The sequence below is a fragment of the Rhinolophus sinicus genome, chromosome 4 (assembly GCF_057876585.1).
Source record: "Rhinolophus sinicus isolate RSI-liver-muscle chromosome 4, RSI-T2T, whole genome shotgun sequence".
Taxonomy (NCBI): domain Eukaryota; kingdom Metazoa; phylum Chordata; class Mammalia; order Chiroptera; family Rhinolophidae; genus Rhinolophus; species Rhinolophus sinicus.
In genome coordinates, this window is record NC_142504.1 from 10,495,865 (window position 1) to 10,516,712 (window position 20,848).

The following is a 20,848-nucleotide window of genomic DNA, read 5'->3' on the forward strand; positions in this document are numbered from 1 at the left end:
CCTCAGCAAAAAAAAAAAAAAAGGATAAATATGTGAGGTGATGGATGTGTTAAAAAACTAGATAGGGAGAATCCTTTCACAATGTATATATCAAATAATCATGTATACTTTAAATATCTTACCATTTTATTTGTTAATTGTACCTCAGTAAAGCTGGAGGAAAAAAACAACAACACAAAAGCCAGAGGGCTGGAAACCCAAGGAGATCCAATATTTCAGTCTGATTCTGAAGACCAGAAAAGACCAATGTTCCAGCTCATCAGTCAGGCAGGCAGAATTTAAAAACAAAAACAAGCTAAAGGTTTCCCTCTATTCTAGAAGCTGTAAGACCCATGGTCCTTAGTTTCCCAGAGAAAGTTATTTTTTATTCAGCCAACCTTTCTCCACCACTGTAGAAAACAGCCAGTGAAGACATTCAAGCAGGAACAGCTAAAAATCTGGGGCAGAGAGTAAGTTCAAAGCTTTTATCTCCAGGTAGGATAATGAAGTGTTACAGGTCCAGTGCACTGCTAAGGGCAGTTCACTTTAGCTAGATTATTAACCTATCTAGTGCACGTAAGGAATTCTGTTAAATGAAAACTGAGTGTGTGCTAGCTAGAAGCAGCTTATGGGACTTTAGTGACCATGGTGGCAGGCCCTGGGCAGGAAGGCCATGGGCATCTCCTTTGCCTCCCCAAAGCACACGGAGTCTCTGAAGTTGCTTCTGCAAACAGTAAATAATAAAGTTCGCTTTTTAAAAAAAAGACACAGGGTTGGACCGGTTAGCTCAGTTGGTTAGAGCATGGTGCTAATAACACCAAGGTTGCTGGTTCGATCCCCACACGGCCCATGTGAGTTGTGTCCTCCTTAAAAAAAAAAAGTAAATAAATAAAAACACACATATATATTTACATATTTATCCCCCTATACAGGTCCCAGTTATTCTCCATTTGCTCCCACCTTGACCCGTACCTGACTCATTTTCCACCGTTCTCTGCACCCACCCCAACAGGCTGCCCTCTAAGAACACAGGCCCTGAGCTCCTTTCCCACTGGTTCGAATTGGGTTCAGCTAACGGGAGCCAGTGTCAGGACAGAGAGAATGGGGTGTTGCTTCCCTCACTCCTTGTCTGCTGCAGTGCCAGCCAGTTCCAGAAGTGTCTCCGGCCTTCCATGACGCCCACCAGGTAGTTCCACCTGGGCGCCCCTTGACCCTTCAGGCCCAGAGGTGGAACGGCCCCCCGCTGTTGCTGGCCACCAGCGGCCGTGGGTACCTCAACATACTTCCAGGGTCCCTGAGTCCTGCCCACACCTGTGCACACAATCTCTTCATTCGCTTCTCTTCAGAAGTCCTGAGGAGGGTGTGTTTCCGCCAGGGCCTAACCAATACACCCCTACACTATACAGAGCTGCTACCATCCAGTTCAACGCAGCAGTCCCACCGAGGTCTTATCAAGGAGATTCTAATTGCATGGTACATTCTCATGGGATCTTCTCAGCCTTCAAATAACACACCACAAAATCTGACGAGAGAATTCAATATTTTATATACGAAAAGATAGTTTTCCAACATTTATTCCACTGAGTTAGTGCATGCCATTTTCATGGACTATCTCAGAGCTACATCTGTACAAAATCATTTAAATTAGTAAAATAAAACAGTTTCAGAAGGAAAATCATCAATTACTTCAGAGTGAGTGCCACCACCAGTTGGGAACAGAGGACATAAGGCAGCAAGGTGGTTAACTGCATCACATGGGGACAGGCCGGCAGGTACAGTGTCCTTGCTTTCCTGGGTAGAGGCCCCAGGCTCCAGGGCATCTCCCTCTGCGGGACACAGATGAGCAGCAGACATACGCCACCTTGTTTATGCTCATCTGTTGGGATGACACTTCCACCTCAGCCATAGGGAGAGACTCAGGAGCTCAGCTTAGATACCAGCCCTGTGCGTATCTATCTGACCGAAGGGTTCAGAGAGGGAAGCGAGCGTGCTACGGGACAGAGTGACGGGAATAAGAAGGAGTAAAGCAGATAATCTTCCATGACAAACACAGAATCACATTCTCTATCTGCGGTCCTAGATGCCTTTTGTTTGGTCCAATGATTTCCTTTTAAACCTCCAAGTTACTCAGCCAATCAGAGGACACAATGGTATGGGGCGTGATTAACTAGAAAAGCGCACGTGTGTGTGTCTGTTTTTGTGTGTGTATGTGCACAAAGGGAAAGTGGAGGCTGGGCATCACCACAGCCTCTACAGGCCACTGAGAAGTTTTCTGGGGCTTTCCAGGACGTCTGCTGGGGCCCTTTGCCTTTTCTGCCCATCTGGAGAACACTTGTTAAAAAAAAACTCCAGCAAGTTAAAAGAATTTTTTTCTTAATCCTCTTTACATCGATATCCTAGACACTTTTTCTTCTGTTCCCTCCAAAGATGGTTATAACTTCTACATGAAACTATTTTCCTTTATTAACAAAACTACCCAGAAGGCCCACAAAACAACGGTTGGCAGTGCAGCCTTTTCAGTCTCCTGCATCGCCCACGCTAAGGCGCCTCACACCGATTGTTTAATACCATTGGCATTCGGCCTAAAATTCCCACCATATGTATTCCCCACCCTTGATGTACGCCCCAGGTACTATGTGACCCACTACCACCTGCTGACGATTCACCTTCCGAGAGACCCTCGCGCCCTCACGACACGCACTGCCACGACAGGGGCTTGGTGTCACACAGTGGCTCGTGTCAGGTTTAGAGTTCGTCGTGTTTGGCCTCCTGGTCTTTGAGTTTAAATTCCTCCGCGGTGACCTTGCCGTCTCCATTCCGGTCCTGGTTGGTGAACATATTCTTCACGATCATCTCAGCATCAAAGCCAGGAGCGAGTTTCCCCTTGCCAGATGCCACCTGGGCATGAATGTACTCTGAGAACTAGAGAGAAAGGGGACAGGGCAGATCCTGACATACAGCGGCCAAGAACATCAAGCCTGGGCCCGAACACAGTGGAACTTGAATCTGAACTGGCAAAACAAACAAAATCCTATGAGCGATGCGACCTGTTTCTTTTTCTCCAGTGCAGGTTAAAAACACCTGACTGAATGACTCCTGGAACCCCTGGGTTCTAGGCAGATGTTCTTTCTCCCCAAATCAACCGTTAGTTCTCCCCCAAAGGCTGACCCTTAACCCCGAGTCTCTGAGACCACAGCTGCCTGCATTCGTTCATTCACACAATAAAAACGTATCAACTACTGTTTTCCTGAGCACCAGCCTAGACCCTAGAGATACATCAATAAACCAAACATCCTGCCCTTGTCATTCTAGCATATTCTAGTAGGAAAGACACACAATTAAAAATGCACACACAAAAAAAGGTAAATTCCATATTCAGTGAGAAGGTGAAACGTTCTAAGTAAACAAAAAAGTATAGTCAAGTAAGAAAGATCCAGAGTCCAGGGGCGCCAGTGGGTCGAAGTATCCCAGTGGGTGGTCAGGGTGAGAACCCAATGAGAAAGGGGGACTAGCAACGCCTTGAAGGAAGTGAGGGAACGGGCCCAACAGTGACCTAGGGGAAGAGTCTTGTGAGCAGAGGGGAGAGCATAGGCCTGGGATGGGTGCATGCCTGGTGTGTTCAGAGACAAGAGGAGAGTAGTTGGAGAGGAGGGTACAGCGAGCAGAATGTGACAGGCCTTGGCAGGAACTTTACAGGCCCTGTAATGACTTCGGACATAGGGGGGCTTCTGCAGGGTTCTGAGTCGAAGCGGGCCATGATCCGACTTACGTTGTAGAAGGATCCCGCAGGCTGCTGTGGGGAGCAAGGTGAAAGCAGGAAAACCTTCACAGAGGTCCACGCGGAGGATTGCAGGCAGGGGACGAAGACGCTAGGGTGGAGGGGGTGAGACGTGGGCAGGTTCTGGATGCATTTTCAAGACAGAGCTAGAATGACTTCCTGATGGATTTATTACGGCCTATGTGATCAAGACTGGAATCAAAGATTCCTGACTGCTCTCACCTGAGCAACAGGAAGGACAAGCTGCCATCAAGTGGGATGGGGAAGGCTTTGGGGGAAGTGAGTTCGGGGGTGGGGGGTGGGTATCAGGGGTTCGATAAAGGAAAATATCAAGTAGGCAGTTGGATAAATGAGTGTGACATGGAGAGAGAAGATGGGACCAGAGCTACAAATATGGAAGCCATCAGGATATGAATGGTAAAGCCACGAACGCGGGGACTTGATGAGACCAGCAAGGGAGTGACGGAAGGTGGAAAAAAGGTGAGCACTTAGCATGGGGCACTCCACCATGAAGAGATCAGAGGGGAGACTCCTGAGAAGGAGCTGTCGGTGAGGTAGAAGGAACACCGAGAAAGTGTGGTGTTCCATTAGCTGGGGAAAGGAGGCGTCCTGCAATGGAGTCCGCTGTGTTGAAGAGAGTGAGAACTGACCACTGGATTCAGCAACATGGAAGGCACTGGTCACCTTGGCAAGACCAGGTTCAGTGCTATTGTGAACAGTCCAGTGGCGGGGGAAATGATGATGACGGGAGAGAAAAAGGAGAAGGCTGGAGCGACCTCCTTGAATATGCAGATGGGGGGTGGGGGGTGCTGGACTTCACCAGGGTGGTGACTGGGCAAAGAACTCTACTGCCCAGCTCCAAGAGGGGGTGTCTGGTACAGGAGAAACAACACCGGATCTAGATGACTGAACAGGGGGGTGGATCTTGGCTCAAACCACTAGGTAGCTGTGTGACCGTGGGCGAGTCATTGTCTTCTTTGTGCACAGCTGCTAATTCTGAAAACCAGGGATGATTACATGGCTGTCGTGAGGGCCGAGCGGATAACATACGTGAAACACACTACCGTGCAGGCATCCAGTGAGGAAACGAGAACTGAATCCAGATCTGTAAGCCCTGGAATCAAGCCCTGTACCTCTCAGGGCCTCACTTTCTTCAAATTATGAGCTTCAACTTAGAGAGTGTGTGTAAAAGTGCTAGGTACGTGAGAGTGTAGGTTATCATTACCACAAGAAATAAGCACAGGTGTCCGCCTCCCTCTGAGGCTTCACATTCAGAATGGTTCCCAGGCCCAGTGAGGCACCCTCGGCTCCTCTGGTCCCCCTTTCCTGCAAAGGCCAGTTACCTCTTCCAGGAGGACTTCTCCATCGCCGTTCTTGTCGATTTCTTCAAAGAGGTTGGGTGACACCTCGCCGTTCCATATGAACATGTACCCCTCGGGCAGGCCGGCCACAAGCTCCAGAAGCTCGATGTCAAACACCAACACGGCACTGCCGGGTACCTCTCCATCTGTCTCACCGACAGGGGAAGCGGCAGTTAGTGCCGCAGGGCAGCAGACTCAACCCCTCCGCCCCCACGTCCACCGTGGGTTCTAGCTGCCTCACGGAGGAGGGCAGGCACTTCTTGTGAAAGCAAGGAAGTTCAGCATCAGTACATGATTTTCCCAAACTGGAGGTAGTGACCGCTAGTGAGTCATGAAATGTTTAGAGGGATGGTGACTGGCAATTGATTTTTTAAAGTAAAGAACAGAATAAACCAGATGGGGTGAAAGGCACATAGAAGGGATATGTATCGTTTTATGAAACTCGAGTTTCAATTTTATATATAAAACTAAATGTATATAAATATATGATATTGTATGTTTATATGTAATACAGATTAGAAGCTAAAATGTATCTCTTACTGTGTCTTGGTGAAAAAAGTTTGAAAGCCACTAGTAGAGACTACAATGGTAGAATTTTTGAATAAATCTAACATCAGAACTGTAAGAATAATAAAGTATGCCTTAAAATCATGACCCAAGATATGACTGTAAACACATACTCAAGAACAGTATATATATTATGAGCCCCAAAGAAGTTATATAAGTATGTATGTACATATGTATCCATACACACACATATATATATGTGTATATATATATATATATATAAATGTAATGTGATTATTTAAAATTATTATAGATTATATTATAATTATTTACAATATATAATCATAGGATCACGGTCTTATAGGATACCCAACATATTTTTTGAAAGTGTTGCTTTTCAGATTGGCGGGGAGTAGCAGAGAGTAGTTTTACAATTATTTAAAAATTATGAAAAAGTGAAAATCAATTCAAAGTCACTATCACTTTTATAAGTTAGCACTTCCACTCTCCTCCACACCTCCAGATAAGAGCAGCATTAAAACACTGGAAAAGAAGAGGTTCCCAAATCACCCATGGGGGCTCATTCTGGCTGAAATCAAGTACATAAACCATAACAGCTGTGAGGGAGAGATAAAGCCAGAACTTCCAGAACTTGAAACTAATCTCTTCCAAAAGGAAATTTCCTTGGATAGTTTTCAGGTTCAGGAGACGTGAAAAGCCAAGGCCTGGAGCATTCCATTCTCCTAGGAAACAGCTCCAAAAGGAAGCACTTGGCCTCGCCTAAGAGAAATTGCCTGGAAAGTTAAAGGTCCAAGGTTTATTTCATGGAAACCCCTGCTTTCTCAAGAGGGCATGAGGCATCAGCACGGCATCGACGCTGAATTCTCAGGGGTCTTTAAACAAAAATGCTAAATACTTAAAAAAAAAAAAAAGATTCTTTGGGTTTAAAATGGAAGAAGCATACTGTTGTTCTAAATATGACATTCCAAAAAGCACAAAATTTGGATGGTAAGCATGTCCCGAACACCCCTTAATACTGTCACTACTCACCCACGCCAGCCTCCCCGTAGCCCAGGTGGGGGGGGATGATCACTGTCCGTTTCTCTCCAACGCACATCTCTCTGAGACCCATATCCATTCCCAGCACAACTTGTCCAGATCCCAAAACAATATTATACGTTTTGCCTAAATTCCACCTGAAAACGAAACAGAAGAGCTCCTGGTTAGGTCACCAACCCATTACTTCACCACCACCTCACATCACTGCCAGTTACCGAACCCTCATCGGGTCCTGAGGAAACATCAGACAAACCCACATTAAGAGACATTTTACAGAAAAACATGGGTAATCTTAAAAAATGTCATGGTGAAAAATCAAGGGAAACGGAGGAACTGCTCCATGTTGGAACATACTGGAATGGGGTCCTTTTGATATTAAAGACCTTATGGGAACATTTAGCAAAACTTAAGTGGGATCTGAAAATTGAAACGTAGTACTGTGTCAATGCTAACTTCCTGATTTTAATGTATGTATTGAGTTATGTAGGAAAAGCTCTGTGTTTGTAGGAAACGCACAGGGGTGATGGGACATCGTGTTGGCAACCTACTTGCCAATGGTTCAGGGGGAAGAAAGTTCTTTGTACTGTTCTTACAATTTTTCTCTCTAAGTTTCAGTCAGTGTTCAAGTCAGAAATTTTCATAAGAATTTTAAAAATACATAATGTAGTTAGAACCCTAGGTTTTAGATTCAGCAAGACCTGAGTTTGAATCCTAGTTCGGCCACTTAATTTGATCCTGGCAAATGTAATCTCAGCTTTCTCATCTACAAGATGGAGATAACATTTGCCTTCGCACAGGAATGTTCTAAATAGTAAATAATATATTATGCTTGAAAGCGGAAAAGTATGGAGGGCTCAATGAATGGACGGCCTTGAGGGTGTACAGTGCTTGTGTCTGTAACAGTCTTTGACTCCAGAAAAACAACTGAGAGTTTAATTTGGGTCATGGCTTTAATCATCTTTAACGTCCATGCTCCCTGGGTAATCCAGGTAAATGAAAGTTGGCTCTATCACCTTAATCACTTCTGAAAATAAATCTATTTCCAATCCTATATTATTCCTTTCACTTCCTAAAGACAAACAGTGGGAATGCTCTTCTCTGCCAAGGAAGAAAAGCCTGTCCAATATCACGGGGGCCCCTCGATGCCCATCACCAGGTGGTGACAACATGGAAGGGACAGCCCTTCGGGTCACATCCCCTTCTCAGTCTTCCCAGCCTGCCCTGGGCATAGGGCTGCCAGTTCTTTCCCTCTTCAAACTGGTTCCCAGGGCCAGGCTGGTTCCCTGGGGCCAGCAAAACAAAACAGGGTTTGCATTTATCCTACCTGGGATGAAACTGAAACAAAGCCAACTCTGGCACAGGACGCCTTGGCCCAAGGCCGGCGGGAGGGAGCGTCCTCTGTCCAGCCCCACACACAGGCCCTCCTTTGTCAGCAGCACAGAGGTGCCTTCACACTGCGTTTCTCCAGGCACCATCGGGGACCTCCCATGGGACTACTCAGTTTCAAAGTCTTACAGAATATTCAAGCACTCATTTAGTTATCAAATAACAAATCTTCATTCTTCCTCTCTGAGGCCAGCTTAAACACACATGAAGAAAATCCTCCAAGCAAACAATTTGTTTTCCTGTGTCATGTCTGAAGACCCCACTAATTACTTTTCCTCAGGTCATCCTTTGGGCTTCTCCCCACCCCACCAGTTTTCCTCTCAGACATTCTCCTCATTCCTTCTGTACATTCCCCGCTTTCCGTCCTTCGCAAGCTTCCTGCCTGCGGCTGCCCTCTCTGGCTCTCCACCCACAGGCCCCTCTATCCTCATAAGAGCCAGCAGCACCTGCCTCCTTTACTGATAGAGTCCACACAGGGCTTGGGGTGGGCACAGGCCCACCTTCCAGAAGGGGCTCCTCTCCCACACACAGCGAGGCAGGCGCCTACCACACTTCCCATCATCCCATTAATCTGAAGCTTACACCCACAAGACTCCAGCGGAGACGCTGTCTTTTACATGCAACACGAATGACTCTTTCAAGGTACAGGAGAGAGTCTCTAATAAGAGGAAGGAGCACCACGTGGCTCCCGGATGCTGTGGAAGAAGACAGTGAACCCACCAACTGCACATCAGAAGGCTGGAAGGCTGATGCTCCCCAGCCCACACGAGAAGCATATCCTGAACCCACCAGGAAGGAATTCCTGTGTTCGTTTCCCACCCCTACTTCCCCTTTCCACGGCCATAGGAACACCAGACAAAAATACGAACATCAGCAAGAGCAATGATGGCAAGCTGTGGGCCTTGATGGACTGTTCTAAACTTGTGGACCATTTTCACATGCATAAGCTCACGCAATCCCCAAAACAACTACAAGCCATGCTTCCTCCCCGCTTGCCACCCTCCACAGGTTTCCCATATGGTGCAAGGACGTTTGTTTTAAGTCAGGTCCCTGTAAATCTTCGCCCCAGAAGCAAGTATATATTTCATTGATGCTATAATGCATATTACTTCATACTTTAATATCTGTAATTGAAATACATTTTACAATTGACAGCATGTCATTATTTTTGGCAGTGTTTTTACTTTCTGAGAGATTCATAAAATGATTCTTCTAATAATCAGTACATTTTGGACTTGATGAAATATGCTAAACGCATTAGTACACAGGGTCTCATGGCAACAGAGAGAAGGCTCTGAAGAGTATGTCCCCAGGGCTCACCCTCCACGTGTGGTTCTCCCCTGCCACACTCTGTCACCTGAAGCCAGAGGGCAGAGGAGCTTGTAGAAGGGAGAGAAGGCCCCTCACCCCCCCACCCCCCCAAGAATAAATAAAGCAGCACACAGTCATATGAAGCCCTTCTTTCTCCCCAAGACCAAACTTAGGAACTTAAGTCAGCCTCAGTACAAAAATGGATGTGCTTGTACAGAGATACAAAGAAAGGCTAAAAATGTTTCTTTCCCAAAGAAGACAAGATTGTATTAACTTACAGATACATCCGAAGATTCATACATAAGAAGCAAAGCTCCTTTAGCCTCCGATATTAGTTTATACTGTCGATTGCTATTAATGTGTTTTCAGATTCATCTCAATCAATTAACATTTACAAAATGCTCCCTTTGCGCTATGTTCTGGGCTTGGTGTAAGGAATAAAAACATGAACAAACACGTTGGGTGTCACTAAGGTATTCAGACCAGCAAAAGCGATAGAAGCAAACACGAAAGGCAGGTAACACACAAAATACTATGAGCCTACAGAGATGGGAGCAGTTGGTTCTTCGTAAGAATTAAGGAAAGATTTTGAGAAAAGGGAAGACATTTAGACCAGGACAGAAGTTGGCCGAAGGAAAGGTGGAAGCAGTGTAGTCTGCACCACTGCACACGGCAGCCATGGGCGGTGGAGGGTGGGTCCCAGCAGAGGACGAGGCTGGTGGGGCAGAACGGAGTGGACAATGTGCCAAGCTCTGCAGTTGGCATTTTATCTGTGGGTCAATTTTTAAAGACAGCGGTTATAAGATGAGATTGTTTTCCAGAAAGACAATTTCATAAGAGCAGGGGGAGACTGTTCACAGGGAACTCACAGAATAATGCACCTGAGCTGTGAAGTAGGCTTGAGCTACGCAGGGCTGAGGCGTGGAGATAAAAGCTCTCAGGGACACATGGCGGCGCCCCTCCGGGCTCAGGCCCCCCGCCCCCAGCTGCGCTTACGTGGAATCCAGCAGGGTGCCATCCAGAAGCGAAGCGTTGTAGTGATACTTGAGGTAGTCCCCCTTCTTACTGAGCACCGAGCAGTCGGGGGGCTTGTAGTGGGAGGTGATGCTGATGGAGTCCGCAGGGTTGTGGAAGTCGATCACGTGGATGTCAAACACCAGCACGGCCGAGCCTGGGATATTCCCTAAAGGACAGACACAGGCAATGAAGCAGGAACCCCTTCAAGCATCACCACGTGTGTCCTCACAGGCATCCAGTGAGGAACACGGGGACCCAGGTATGAAATCCTAGGGAACACAGGGAGAACGAAGCTGGAAGGGCCGTTAGAAGTAACCTAACTCTCACTTTTATAGATAGGGAAACGGAGGCACAGATTTGTCCAGGGTCACACAGCCAGTTAGGAGCATGGTTTGGACTACAAGTCAAGATGATGAGCTACTGCCCCATGGAATTGTTGAGCCAGAAAGATTTATGGCTAAATTCCTCACAGACCAGGAAACTATAAGCTAGGCCAAATTAAGTCTCACCCTGCTCCTACCAGAGTTAAGAGGTGAGATGAGAAAATCAGCTGTAGAGTAAAAATCACTCCAGGGCCCTCTCACTGTACAAGAGAAACAAAACTAACAGAAAGTTCATAGTGGAAAAACACCGAGCCCAAACCGGCCCATAAACACCCCTTAGGATATACACAGTATGCCCAGCATTCACAAAGTGCCTTTACAACGCATCTTATTTGTTCTTTCTACACAAAATTACTAATATATTTTTCTCTCCCATTATCTCTTTTGAAAACACTACCTCACATCTCAATAAAAATGGCTGCAACGAAATGAAATGCGCAGAACGCTCGGAGTCTGTGAACTCCATGGAGAACACAGCCTTTCATTCCTTTCACAAATATTTCATGAACGTTTCCTACATGCCTGGCCCTGTGGTATGTGGTGAGGAAACCACAAACTTCTGTGTCCTGATACTCTTCTCGGGTCAGTCCCTCGGGGATTAGTATGAGGTCCTATCACACCCCACCAAGACAGCAGGGGTGCTAATCAAAAGAGGACAGAGGTGGACCCGGCACAAAAGCACCTGGGTGTTACACGTCAGGGTGCCCCTCCCCCCATGGCAACATATGATTCAGGATGAGTCTCATGCACAGAAAATTTATGAGTCTTCGGATGCTTTCCAGAGCCTTATATAATCCTCTGCAGAGCTCTGTCTCATACTTGATAGAAAGCCAAAAGAAGAAAAATAATTTAAGCAAATGTTTCCCATCAATATACTCTTTTTAAAGAAAGGAAGGATTAGTCTCGAGGGCAAAACACAACATGAATACTCAGAAAGTCGTCTTCTATTTCTGTATGTAATTGGCTAGAAGTTTACATGATACAAAACAATGAAGCATCAAGACACGAGACAAACAGGACACGAAGCAAGGCATAGTGAATAAATATGTCTTAAGCTGTGATGCGTTGTGGCTTCATAAATCAGAAATTTGAGTCAAGGAAGAAACACTGTTGCTTTACGGCATACCCTGGTTTCCAACCAACCTGATGTTTCTCACATCTTCTGCACAAAGCCTAGTGGGAAAATTCCAAAGATCCACATGACATATCAGCAGTAATCAGAAGAAGGTTAACACAATGAATGTGTACAGCCAGTCAGGTCACTCAGAATACCATCAGCAAAAAGAAAACAAAAACAAAAGAAATACTGCATCAACTATTCCTAAGCAAGCTAGCAAAAAGTGGTATATGAGAAAAAAATAATTAAGAAAGATAATCTGGTTGGGAATACTATGCAACCATTAAAACTGCGTGTTGGCATAGAAAGTTGTTCACAACAAATTAGGTGAAGAGAGAAATTACAGAGTAATATGTATAGAAGATCCCATTTTTGTCAGTATTTATTAGTGTAGGTGGATGTGGATGTGGATTTCATTTTACCTATATAGATTTACATATACTCAAATATGCAAGTTTTTACTTCATGGTTGTATTAGTTTCCTATTGCTGCTGTAACAAATTACTACAAACTTGGTGGCCTAAAATAACGCAAATTTATTGTCCTACCTCTGGAGATCGGAGTCTAAATTCAAGGTGTTGGCAGGGATGTGTTCCTTCTGGAGGCTTCAGGGGACAGTCTGTTCCCTCGCCTTTTCCAGCTTCTCAAGCCTTCCCTCATTCCTTGACTTGTGGCCCTTTGTTCCATCTTTTAAGTTAGCAGCTTAGTATTTTCTCCTCTCTCTGACCTACTCCCTCTTACAAAGACTCTTGTAAGTACATTAAGGCTACCTGGATTCTCCAGAAGGATAATCTCCCCGTCTCAAGATCTTTACCTGAGTCATATCTGCAAAATCCCTTTTCCATGCAAAGTAACATATTCACAGGTTTGGGGGCATGGATATCTTCTGGGGCCGGTCTTCTACCTACCACATTACAATGTTGTGGGGACAGAGTCCCAGAGAGCAGTTTCCAGGCTCTTGGCCTCACGTGGAAAGGTGGTGGCTCGGGCAGTAGATGGCCATCAGCTATTACTGGTTAGCCATTAGCCACTAATATAACCGCCATGATTACACTAGGGGGTTGGTGAGTTGGTTGGCAGAGAAGCGGACGGTGGATTGCAGATCAAGTGGATCCTGCTTCCTGTGTCTTGCCCAGCCACCCCAAGACTGGGGTGCAGGGAGACCCTTGTTGGGGTACTGGCGGATGTTTGCTCCCTGTGTCTCCACCACAGCCGCCAGCAAGAATGTAGTGGTATGACTCCCCTATCTACGGCTCCGTGGGTGTTCCTTTTTGGCCTCACCATGTCCTGTGTTCTTATGTGGGGAGCGGGACCAGAGACCCTGCATGACAATGTTTATTCCTCGGTGATGAGATTATGGGAGATTTTTGTTTACTTTGTTTATCTGTATTTTCTTTTAATAAAGCAAACATGTATTTATTTGTGTAATTTTTAAAGGGGACTTTACTATGAAGGTGACAAAAATGTTCTAAAACTGGGTTAGGGTGATGATGGCTCCACTCACTACATTTACTAAAAATCATTGACTTGGATACTGAAAATGGGTGAATTTTATGGTACATACATGACACCTCGGCCCAGTTGTTAAAAAACAAAAACCAAAGAGGTTTTTTTGTAATTTCCTTTCAAATGGCTCAACAACAACAAAATGCAATCGATAGACAGAGAGACAGAGAAAATACAGCAAGATGTTAACAACTGGTCCAAGTAAGAGGAGTTCACTGTACAGTTCTTTCAGCGTTGGTGCAGGTTTTCAATTTTTCAAAATCAAAAGGAAAGTGGGCAGGGAGGACAAGGGGAAACAAGAGAGCATCTCTGGAAACTAAAGCTACTCGGGCATTCCCGCCTCCAGCCGGACTTCAGTTTCGCCATTTGGGTTCTCCAGAAGCCCTGGTTGCTGGGAAGCAGCCTGGGAGCCGGCAGTTAGTGCAGCTTGGTTTCACCTGAAGCAGGAGCCAGCACTCACCTCTCCCTTCCTCTCCATAGCCCAGGTGAGGCGGGACCACGATCCTCCGCTTCTCTCCCACGCAAACGCCAAGCAAACCTTCATCTATCCCCGCAATCACGTAGCCCTGCCCGATGTACGTGTCAAAGGTGCGGTTCCGCGAGTAACTGGAAGGGAAGAAAAGAACGAGGTTCTTCACAGGGCAACACACTGGCCTCCAGACCCCGGAACGGGGGGAACCGTAGGATCCGGGGACACAGGCGGGAGACGTGCTCCTCTGAAACTGCGAACAGGAATCCACACACGGCGTGGGAGTGGCGTCAGCAGAAGCCCTCCCAGAAACAAGCCCTCCCACCCTCGGTGTGGCAGGTTATGAATGGGACGCGGCGACCGGAGCACGCATGGAAATGTAGCTCATGTAAATTGGACTGGACGCTTTGCCCACGTCAAGTTAATGAAAAAATGCATCAAGAGGCTCTCATCAGAAATGAAGACAATGTCTCCAGCACCTAAAGAAGAGAATAGCTGTATAGGTGGGACATGAATATTCGGATTGCCATTAAAGTAGCACAGACACTGAGCCATTTGGTGCAGTCCTCACCAAAGCCTGGCTGCATGCTCCCTGCTGTCACCCCTGCTCACCGCTACCTTCTGGTGAGGACTTGGGTTTCCCAAGTGCCAATGGCAGGAGGCCCAAGCATTCCGCTCAGCGGAGCTCCAGCCTCTGTGTAAACTGCCAACTGAGTCTGAGTGCTGTGAGTTTGGTGAGAACAAGAATCAATTCCCCAAAGCCTGATGATTCCCGAGTACAATAATAAAACTGCCACGTCTGCTACCCAACTCTGTACCCATTACCCACCCCCACCTGGTGCAATTGTGGCAAAAAGCATGTCCTAAAAGTGCCAGTCAGTTCTGCCGTTACCCCATCAAACACAGCCAAACGATGCCTGCCTCGGAGAAGGCGGCCAGCCCAGTGGGGCCAGGGAAATGAAGCAGCGCTGGGAGGGGCTATTCCTTCTGGACACCCCTCAGAGACCACAAAGCCAAGGGGTGTGGAGAAATGATAACAGGTGAACGTCCTCACCCAGAAAGCGGATTATCTGCAGGACCTCCTGGGGAAGGCTCTGGGGAAGTAGCACTGAGGAGCTTCCTACCTCATCCCCTCACAGGGGCCAGGAAGCCCAGGATGGGAACACACAGCAAAGGAAGGACAGGCTCGGCTCTCACCTCGCTCCTTCCCCAGGTTTCCTACCTCTCCAGCAGGTGCCTGACGATCATCAGCAAAGAGCAGCTCACTGCTAGCCATTCAGGCAAGAGGATACCTGTGAGACGGACCCCTTAAAGGGGGACAGCAGGAGGTGCGAGAGACGGCAGGTGCCTTAGAGGAGGGAAGAGCCGCCCGCCCGTTGGAATAGCCAGCAAAGATTCCACAGGTTTGGGAGACAGGGCACGCTGAGGGATGATATGGGGGGATCACCAAGGGAAGAGTACGGGGGTACCAGCGGGGCCGAGGCCTCGAGGCAGGAAACAGCTTCCGAAGAGACGGGAGGAGCAGGGCGGGCTTCAAGGGTAGAGAATGTTAAAGAACTTTAACAGGAGACTTAGATAAATGGAAAACCATCATGTTTCCTCACGGGAAAGCTGAGAATTGTAAAGTTATCAATGCTCCCCCAAACTAACTTGTGAATTTCTAAACAATTCCAATCAATATCTGAGTGGTGTGTATGGGAGAGGAGGGGACTGTAAAATTCATTTGGAAAAATAATGAAGAATACTGTTTTGAAGGCACAGGATGCAGTAAACTCTCATTCCTGTAAAACATTAAAATGGGAAATATGTATTTCACTGTATATGTATGGAAGACCTATGAAATTCGTAACACTGGTTCCCTGTGAAGAGTGGCACTAGGTGATTGAGGGAAATTCGTCATTGTATATCCTTTTATACTTTCAGGATTTTTCAACCATGTCAATGTATCACTTAGTAGAAAATAATAATGTTTAAAAACAATACTCTCTACCATGTAAATTTTAAAACTTCAACAGTTAAAGATGTTGTGATACTGGCTCAGGAACAGCTAGACCAATGGAAAAGGATAAAAATTTTAGACAGACAAAGGAACCAAAAGTATACTTAAGAATTTGGTACATAATAAAAGTCAGATTTTAGATGAGTAAGGAAAAAAACAGTTATTCAATGAAGGGTGTTGGAAAACACTAGCTAACCATCTGGAAAAAAATAGATCCTACTGTCACACGGAATACCACAACAAATTCCAGATGGATTGAAGTTTTAAACATGAAAGCATTTATAAGCATGGAGACAGGCTGTGAAAGATTATTAATATTTAGTCCAGGTGGCAAGAATGGAAGGGGATGATGGGAAATTATTACATTATATATATATTTGCACTGTTTCACTTATACAATAAGAACAATTCTTTGTAAAATAAAAATTCTAATAAAGACTTGTTTACAGAATAAAAAAACAAAACTATTAAAAAGGCATGAGGAAAATACAGGCCAATGTTTGTATACTTTAAGGAAGGGGACAGACTTTTTGGCAAGTCATCAAAGACAGAATATATAAGAATTTAGATTAGAATAAAGGAAGCCATAAAGGAGAAGTGGAATGTATTTAACAACATAAAACGTTTATATTTAAATAGGTCAAAAATCACAATGACAAAAAATTAAAATGCTAATAAACAGGGAATATGCTCTCAACAACATACAACCCCAAAAGGGTTAATATCTTTAACATATAGGGTCTTCAAATCAATAAGATAAGGACAAATATCAGTACCCTCAATATAAAAACAGGCAAAAGACATAAACGGTAAATCACAAAAGAAGATACCCAAACAGTCAATAAACATTTGAAAGAATTTCAACCTCAATAGCAATCAAAGAAATTCAGATTAAAGCGATTAAGTTCCATTTTTCTTCTAAAAATCGGCAAAGATTATTTTAAAATGATACTCAACGTTATCAAGTTTGTAAGGAAAGGGGCACTATTAGACAGTAATGGAAAGCCTTGCTTGAGGACAACTTTGTAGTGTATAGCAAAAGCTGTAAAAATACACAAAACCTAAACCTGAGACCCAGAGATTCTTCTAAAAATTTATCCCAAGGAAACAATCACATACATTAAGATTCAGCTACAAAAATAATTATTGCAGCCCTCCCTAGAATGTCAAAAGATAGGGATTGATTACCTAAATTAAGGCAAATCTATACAACGGAATATTATTTATCTGTTAGGACAGGCTAGATCCCAACATACAAAAATGAAAACCTGTTTGAAACCTACGAAAACTGTGGTTGCATTAAAACAGAAAGAAATCTGATATCCACTAGAAAAACAGTCTTTCAATTCGAAATAAAATTCCAGGGAATAAAGGACAGAACCAAGCTCCTATGTGATAAGTAATAACACACACACGAAGTTTTTTGTAATAGACAAGGAGTAAAAACAACCCAGAGGTTCATCAATAGGGAAATGGTTAAATAAATATGGTATGTTCACCCAATGAAACACTCGGCAGACATAAAAATTAAATGATTTCTCTCTATGCAGTAATATGGAAAAATTCCAAGGTGAAACAAAACAAGGAGCAGAATATACAGGATACATACGATATACCATACTCTACATGCTATGTACTATAAAGAGGAGAAAATAAGACAACATTTGTATTTGCTTATAGCTGTATTAGAAAAAATACACACACGAGAAGAATAAAAAAGAAACATTAATAAAAGTAGCTAACTCTTAAGTGGCTCTGGGAGAGGGCTCATGAATAGGCAGGGACAGCTGGTGCAACGTATCTTAATGCATATTTTGCTTTACTTTTGAACCACATGACTATCACTTTTTTCCAACAAAATCAAATGAAAAATTTTAATGAAGAGATCCTAGGAGTAGAAAGAATGAATTATTCAAATAAAATAATACCATATAAAAATTGTTCTGTAATGTGTCCGGATGACTAAATAACCTCGAAGGCTATTACCTCAGAGAGACAGGTAGATTACTGTCCCAACTTGTTTGCTCTACAGGAGTGGTTTCCCAAACAACACATGCCATTTGAAGGAGGGAGACATGCCACTTGAAGGAGGGAGACACACTAGGCATGCCCCAGCCATCTGCACAATTGCAGGCTAAGCTTTATAAAGAAAACACAACTTTGAATAACAACAGCGGCTGGATAATTAGCCTCTGCCAGGCAGGAAGGAAGCTGAACACATCCAACCAGTCCCCTGCAGTAGATAAGCCTGAGAAGTTTGCAAAGTGCTTCCACCTACCTTATCTCTTTAACCATTTCTTTGAGAAAGGTGTTAATAACAGCTAAAAAACTGAAGCTCAGGACGGTTAAATGCTGTCCAAAGTCACACAGTTGGTGCACTGCGCACAGGGAATGGAACCTGGGCTGTTCTCTTCCCTTCCTACAGCCTGGACCTCCTCCCCATCTGGCCACTTCCCATCGTGGACGCCATAGTTGGGTTTATACTTGGACAGCAGAGCGCAGTATAGGGGCATGGTAGGCATCTAGGGTGACCTGTCCTGGCTTCCTGCAGATTCATCTCCCACAGGCCCCAAGGAGAGCGTTCTAACTCCCGCTGGAGGAATTCGGTATCAGAGTAGAAACCTGTACTGGAGATGAACACACTAACTCCAAGCCAGCACTGGCAGAGCACTCGGATCAGGGTGCAGCGGGACTTTATACGTAATATGACGTTGTGAAGCGCGAAGGCTCCCGTCGTTTCCTCACCTGGAATCAAAGAAGGTGCCGTCCAGAAGCGTGCCATTGTAGTGATACCTGAGAAAGTCCCCGCTTTGACTTTGCCGCTCACAGTTTTCAGGTACGACCTTATTCTCAATGGAAATGCCATCCTTGGGGTTATGAAGGTCCAACAACACAACATCAAACACCAGAGATGCCTGTCCAGGAATGTCTTTCCCTAGCGTGGAATGGAGGAAGGTGCTGAAATCAGGCCACGAGATTTAGGAAGTACTTAACACCCACTGTGCTAGTGTTAACTCATTCCTTTAAGTTTTCAAGCCAAGGAAACAAATGCACCTCCACGTCTTGGGTGGTTCCCCCCGGTGTCCAACCATGGGCTGGTGGGTATATTTGAAGCCTGACTTCCTTGGAAAAGGGGGCAAAGGGATATTAATGATGTGAGAGACGACTCTGACTATACTTCCTATGCATGTGCTGGCAAGTCAAGGCTCTATGTGGAGGTCATACAAACCCAAATACATACCTCTGTTTCTGTTTGTACCTCTGTACAAACGCAAATCTCAGACATTTAAAGGCACAAATTCCAAAGCTCGGATCTGGTTCTGGAGAACATTCCGTAGACTTGTTCTTTGGAACCCATAGTCAATTTTTTAAAGAGACTTATGCAAAATTCAATCCTTTAAGTGCATCCAAAACAAGATATAAATAAAACTAAAGTTAGCTGATGTACGAGAAATAAAAAAAATGGCACCCACAGTCTAAAGAAATAAGTCTTCAAATCATTTCTATCTCACTTCCGGATGGTACTGCCTCTCTTGATCTTCCTTCCTAACAGTGACTATTTATTCAATGCCTGCAACTAATGCCATATGAAGAGACTATTGGGCATTAGGTCTTCCTTGAAGACCAATATTAACCAACAAATAACTCTAAATCCAGAACTTTGGAATAAAAGGAAGTTAACTGATGAACCATCTATCTCAACCCTCTTACTTGCTGTTTGTTATCCATGCAAAGGAGTAGGCCTGGTGACCCACGGGGCCTGCCAAGTCTGTGCTCCTTCAACTGTCTCTTTGGCAGAGCCCACCCCTCCGTTTCTGTCCCCTCAGGGGGATGATGAAGTCTGTTGAAACCAGGCTGCTGAGTCAGGCTCTGGAATGCAAGGTGTCCAATCCCTGAAATGTGGGTGTGGGTTTGTGGGGGGCAAGGAGGGAGCAGTAGACTATTCTTCGGCTGTACTTTCCTGTATCTTTTAATTTAAGAGAAAAAAAGAAAGCCTTAAAAGTCACCCCAGGATTTAAACTTTCCTAGCATTACATGTACTCATTGACTGTTTGCTTGCTTGTTTGTTTAAAGTGGTGAAAGAGCAGTTTATTAGAAGAAAAAGTACACTTCAAAGAGGTAGAAGCAGGCCCGAGCAGAAGGCCGTGGTTCCAGGGCCGTTATTACACTCCAAAGGGTTACGAGCAGGCCGGGGCTCAGAGGCTCAAACGGCCTGTTTGTTTCTTTACAACAACTTTATTGAGTTACACTTCCAATACCATACAATTCACCTGTTCAAAGTTATACCCGGAGAGCTGAGCACAGTATTAAAGTATAAAATATTGTTAAAAATAAGTGTGCTAAATGAACTATATATTTTAAATATTTAAACTATTAATTCTTTAAAATAAGTAAGTAGTATTCCTCTCTTAGGCGAGGCATCTAGTTTTTATTATGTCTGTCAGGTACATATGATGATGTCCAAAGGGTCTGGGAGCCAAGGTGAATGAAATCCCACTGGCCAACGATCAGACAACTGGAGCATTAATAAGAATAACAGCGTCTCTAAGGGAAGAGAGAACTAAGACATATTTACAGCAATTGTCCTCAAACGTTCCTTTTAGCAGGGAACTCCCTCAACCCCCCACCCCGCTTTTTAAAGAACTGTCTGCAGATCTCCAGCATGTAAAATATATAAAAATGGAGGTGGGCAGGAGAGAAGGCTGAGCCCCATCCACTCAGGTTCCCTCTCCTCCAGCCTGTCGCTTGGAAAACATCATATTAGGGCATTATTACAAGTCAGGTACCATTGTCAGTGAACTTCTTAGCATCATGTTTTCATTTCTATTCTTAACTATGTGTATATCTGCTTGTCCATTGCCTGGCGGTCTCTTTGTTGTGTCAGCCTCTCAGGATTAAAGGTGCCTGAAGTTCAAATATGAGTAACGGAGAAATTCTATTTATGCCGATATTCTGTTTTCTCTCATAGTAAAACG

At 44.8% G+C, this 20,848-nt stretch overlaps 1 protein-coding gene across 1 annotated transcript in view; it reads right to left on the minus strand.

Annotated features, from left to right (window-relative positions):
- Positions 1–1,502: 1,502 nt before the first annotated feature.
- The window catches only part of FKBP9 (FKBP prolyl isomerase 9), a 33,425-nt gene continuing 14,079 nt past the window's right edge, over positions 1,503–20,848 (minus strand). Inside the window, exons 5-10 of the mRNA XM_019757313.3 lie at positions 18,618–18,807; positions 13,865–14,010; positions 10,378–10,564; positions 6,676–6,821; positions 5,101–5,264; positions 1,503–2,901 (exon numbers count right to left, since the gene is read on the minus strand). Coding sequence (XP_019612872.2) covers positions 2,725–2,901; positions 5,101–5,264; positions 6,676–6,821; positions 10,378–10,564; positions 13,865–14,010; positions 18,618–18,807 — 1,010 coding nt within the window. The 3' untranslated portion in view covers positions 1,503–2,724. The remainder of the gene's footprint in view (positions 2,902–5,100; positions 5,265–6,675; positions 6,822–10,377; positions 10,565–13,864; positions 14,011–18,617; positions 18,808–20,848) is intronic.